The sequence below is a fragment of the Argentina silus genome (assembly GCF_951799395.1).
Source record: "Argentina silus genome assembly, chromosome: 21".
Classification (NCBI taxonomy): domain Eukaryota; kingdom Metazoa; phylum Chordata; class Actinopteri; order Argentiniformes; family Argentinidae; genus Argentina; species Argentina silus.
In genome coordinates, this window is record NC_139675.1 from 454,778 (window position 1) to 459,777 (window position 5,000).

Consider the following 5,000-nt stretch of genomic DNA (forward strand, 5'->3'; position numbering starts at 1 on the left):
ACTTCACATTACTGATGGGTAATGTAGTTCTCTCCTTAGTGGACCATCTCAGAGTTGGCGTGCTACACCTACTCCCTGGTTGTTGTTCCTCTGTACGACACGCTGGGCACCCAGGCCATCGCTTACATCATCGACAAAGGTACCCCAGTTTACCTGACCCCTACCTTCTGACCCTACTCTCTGACCCCTACCCCCTAACCTCTAACCCTATCCCCTGACCCTTATTGTGTGTGTGCGTGCATATAATGAACTGTTACCGTAATGGTAACCTGTTGCCATGGCTCCAGCCTCCATCTCCACGGTGATCTGTGACGTGGCGGAGAAGGCTGTGCTTATCCTGGACTGCGTGAGTGGGCAGGGCCACACGGTGAAGACCATCGTCGTCATGGAAACGTTTGACTCCGAGCTGGTGTCGCGGGGCCAGAAACTGGGCGTCGACATAATCAGTCTGGCGGAACTCCAGGTACACACAGGCCACGCCCTTAGGACTGGACTAGGTTTCATGTTGGGACTGGGCCGGCTAGTGGTTATTGGTTTCATGTTGGGACGGTTAGCGGTTTAATGTTGGGACTGGGCCGGCTAGGGGTTATTGGTTTCATGTTGGGACTGGGCCGGTTAGCGGTTTAATGTTGGGACTGGGCCGGTTAGGGGTTATTTTTTTCATGGTGGGACTGGGCCAGTTATTGGTTTCATGTTGGGACTAGGCCGACTAGGGGTTAGCGGTTTCATGTTGGGACTGGGCCGGTTAGGGGCTATTGGTTTCATGTTGGGACGGTTAGCGGTTTAATGTTGGGACTGGGCCGGTTAGGGGTTTCATGTTGGGACTGGGCTGGGGTTATTGGTTTCATGTTGGGACTGGACCCGGTTAGCGATTATTGGTTTTATGTTGGGACTGGGCCGGCTAGGGGTTATTGGTTTCATGTTGGGACTGGGCTGGTTAGCGGTTTCATGTTGGGACTGGGCCGGTTAGGGGTTATTTTTTTCATGGTGGGTCTGGGCCGGTTAGGGCTAGGGGTTTCATGTTGGGACTGGGCCGGTTAGGGGTTTCATGTTGGGACTGGGCTGGCTAGGGGTTTCATGTTGGGACTGGGCCGGCTAGGGGTTATTTTTTTCATGTTGGGACGATTAGCGGTTTAATGTTGGGACTGGGCCGGTTAGGGGTTTCATGTTGGGACTGGGCCGGTTAGGGGTTATTTTTTTCATGTTGGGACTGGGCCGGCTAGGGGTTATTGGTTTCATGTTGGGACTGGGCTGGTTATTGGTTTCATGTTGGGACTGGGCCGGTTTCATGTTGGGACTGGGCTGGTTAGGGGTTATTTTTTTCATGTTGGGACTGGGCCGGCTAGGGGTTATTGGTTTCATGTTGGGACTGGGCCGGTTATTGGTTTCATGTTGGGACTGGGCCGGTTTCATGTTGGGACTGGGCCGGTTTCATGGTGGGACTGGGCCAGTTATTGGTTTCATGTTGGGACTAGGCCGACTAGGGGTTAGCGGTTTCATGTTGGGACTGGGCCGGTTAGGGGTTTCATGTTGGGACTGGGCTGGGGTTATTGGTTTCATGTTGGGACTGGACCCGGTTAGCGATTATTGGTTTTATGTTGGGACTGGGCCGGCTAGGGGTTATTGGTTTCATGTTGGGACTGGGCTGGTTAGCGGTTTCATGTTGGGACTGGGCCGGTTAGGGGTTATTTTTTTCATGGTGGGTCTGGGCCGGTTAGGGCTAGGGGTTTCATGTTGGGACTGGGCTGGCTAGGGGTTTCATGTTGGGACTGGGCCGGCTAGGGGTTATTTTTTTCATGTTGGGACGATTAGCGGTTTAATGTTGGGACTGGGCCGGTTAGGGGTTTCATGTTGGGACTGGGCCGGTTAGGGGTTATTTTTTTCATGTTGGGACTGGGCCGGCTAGGGGTTATTGGTTTCATGTTGGGACTGGGCTGGTTATTGGTTTCATGTTGGGACTGGGCCGGTTTCATGTTGGGACTGGGCCGGTTAGGGGTTTCATGTTGGGACTGGGCTGGTTAGGGGTTATTTTTTTCATGTTGGGACTGGGCCGGCTAGGGGTTATTGGTTTCATGTTGGGACTGGGCCGGTTATTGGTTTCATGTTGGGACTGGGCCGGTTTCATGTTGGGACTGGGCCGGTTTCATGGTGGGTCTGGGCCGGTTAGGGGTTAGTGGTTTCATGTTGGGACTGGGCCGGCTAGGGGTTATTGGTTTCATGTTGGGACTGGGCCGGTTAGCGGTTTCATGTTGGGACTGGACCGGCTAGGGGTTTCATGTTGGGACTGGGCCGGCTAGGGGTTTTATGTTGGAAGTAGGCCGGTTAGCAGTTTAATGTTGGGACTGGGCCGACTAGGGGTTAGCGGTTTCATGTTGGGACTGGGCCGGCTAGGGGTTTCATGTTGGGACTGGGCCGGTTTTATGTTGGGACTGGGCCGGTTAGGGGTTATTGGTTTCATGTTGGGACTATTCCTGATACTTTGGCTCTATTGAAGGATTCAAGTGAATGTTGTTGTTGATGATGTTTGATTTCTCTCCTCAGGATCTGGGAAAGGCCCACCACCAGAAACCATTGGTGAGTCCCTCATCCTCCCTCCTCCCCTCCTTTTCTTGAACCAGTCCCACATGTAACATGAGTTGACAGGTGAAAGCAGAACCCTGACCCACCTGTTTATAGACCATCTCTCCTACTGAACAACTCTCTCTCTCTGCAGCCTCCAACACCAGAAGACCTGGCTCTCATCTGCTTCACCAGCGGAACCACAGGTGTGTGTGTGTACGTTATACTAGATGTTAACTCCTGCCCTTCATGCTGTCATGGCTGCCGAATCATCCCTGCGTTCCATTGGCTCATTCAGCCATGTGACTGTACCTGTGGTTGTCTAGGAAACCCAAAGGGAGGCATGCTGACGCACGGGAACGTCATCTCAAACTGTGCTGCTTTCATCAGGATCACAGAGGTACACACACACACACACACACACACACACACACACATAACCATACACACACAACCACACGTGGGCACAGACACAGACATACACTGCTAGCATTGATTATATTAGCATAAACATCTCTTCGTATTTGTTCCCCGAAAACTGTCTGAAGTCTAGAAGGTGTTTGGTGATTGCAACCACACACACCCCCCCCCCCCCCCCACACACACACACACACGACAGCATTCCATCCCTCTCTGTGGAAAGTGTCTTTCCCTCCCTCCCTCTCTTCTAAAGTCTTTCCTGCTGTTTATTTTCTCTTGTTCTCTCTTTGCTTTCACTCGATTTCCTCGATTTCCTCATCCCCCTCCTCCACCCCCATCCCACCCCCGCCCCCACCCCACCCCCCGCCCCCAGGACATCCTGTATCCCAGCCCTACAGACATCCTCATCTCCTTCCTGCCTCTGGCCCACATGTTTGAGAGGGTGATGGAGGTATGACCATGTCTGACGTGTGTGTGTGTGTGTGTGTGTGCATGCGTGTGTCTGTGTGTGTCTGTCTGTCCGTCTGTCTGTGTGTGTGTGTGTGTGTGTCTTCCTCAGGTCCACTGCATGCTGAACCTCCATGACATCCACATGTCCTTCCTTCCTCTAGCTCACATGTTTGAGAGAGTCGTAGAGGTACGTACCACACACACACACACACACACACACAGTTGTGTCAGGTGACTCGGTTAATACGTCAGGGATCAGGAGTTAGACTAGGTTACGGTTTGGGGTTAAGTTTAGGGTCAGGGTAAGGTTATGACTAGGTTAGGGGTCGGGGTCAGGGTCTAACCCTCCTCCTCCTCCCCAGGTTCGGTGTCAGGGTCGGGTTCAGGGTCAGGGTTAGGGTCTAACCCTCCTCCTCCTCCCCAGGGTCGGGGTCGGGGTCGGGGTCAGGGTCTAACCCTCCTCCTCCTCCCCAGGGTCGGGGTCAGGGTCAGGGTTAGGGTCAGGGTCAGGGTCTAACCGTCCTCCTCCTCCCCAGGGTCAGGGTCAGGGTCTAACCGTCCTCCTCCTCCCCAGGGTCAGGGTCTAACCGTCCTCCTCCTCCCCAGGGTCAGGGTAAGGGTCTAACCCTCCTCCTCCTCCCCAGGGTCAGGGTCGGGGTCAGGGTCTAAACCTCCTCCTCCTCCCCAGGGTCGGGGTCAGGGTCGGGGTCAGGGTCAGGGTCTAACCGTCCTCCTCCTCCCCAGGGTCAGGGTCTAAACCTCCTCCTCCTTCTCAGGGTCAGGGTCTAACCCTCCTCCTCCTCCCCAGGGTCAGGGTTAGGGTCGGGGTCAGGGTCTAACCCTCCTCCTCCCCAAGGTCAGGGTCAGGGTCAGGGTCTAACCGTCCTCCTCCTCCCCAGGGTCAGGGTTAGGGTCAGGGTCAGGGTCTAACCGTCCTCCTCCTCCCCAGGGTCAGGGTTAGGGTCAGGGTCTAACCGTCCTCCTCCTCCCCAGGGTCAGGGTCTAACCGTCCTCCTCCTCCCCAGGGTCAGGGTCAGGGTCTAACCGTCCTCCTCCTCCCCAGGGTCAGGGTCAGGGTCTAACCGTCCTCCTCCTCCCCAGGGTCAGGGTCAGGGTCTAACCCTCCTCCTCCTCCCCAGGGTCGGGGTCAGGGTCAGGGTTAGGGTCAGGGTCAGGGTCTAACCGTCCTCCTCCTCCCCAGGGTCAGGGTCAGGGTCTAACCGTCCTCCTCCTCCCCAGGGTCAGGGTCTAACCGTCCTCCTCCTCCCCAGGGTCAGGGTAAGGGTCTAACCCTCCTCCTCCTCCCCAGGGTCAGGGTCGGGGTCAGGGTCTAAACCTCCTCCTCCTCCCCAGGGTCGGGGTCAGGGTCGGGGTCAGGGTCAGGGTCTAACCGTCCTCCTCCTCCCCAGGGTCAGGGTCTAAACCTCCTCCTCCTTCTCAGGGTCAGGGTCTAACCCTCCTCCTCCTCCCCAGGGTCAGGGTTAGGGTCGGGGTCAGGGTCAGGGTCTAACCGTCCTCCTCCTCCCCAGGGTCAGGGTTAGGGTCAGGGTCAGGGTCTAACCGTCCTCCTC

The 5,000-nt window shown here is 55.8% G+C and overlaps 1 protein-coding gene across 1 annotated transcript in view; it reads left to right on the forward strand.

Moving 5' to 3' along the window:
* Positions 1-5,000, forward strand: part of acsl1a (acyl-CoA synthetase long chain family member 1a) — a 26,003-nt gene that overhangs the window by 15,874 nt on the left and 5,129 nt on the right. Inside the window, exons 6-11 of the mRNA XM_083692969.1 lie at positions 40-139; positions 288-463; positions 2,542-2,574; positions 2,714-2,765; positions 2,886-2,959; positions 3,539-3,616. Coding sequence (XP_083549095.1) covers positions 40-139; positions 288-463; positions 2,542-2,574; positions 2,714-2,765; positions 2,886-2,959; positions 3,539-3,616 — 513 coding nt within the window. The remainder of the gene's footprint in view (positions 1-39; positions 140-287; positions 464-2,541; positions 2,575-2,713; positions 2,766-2,885; positions 2,960-3,538; positions 3,617-5,000) is intronic.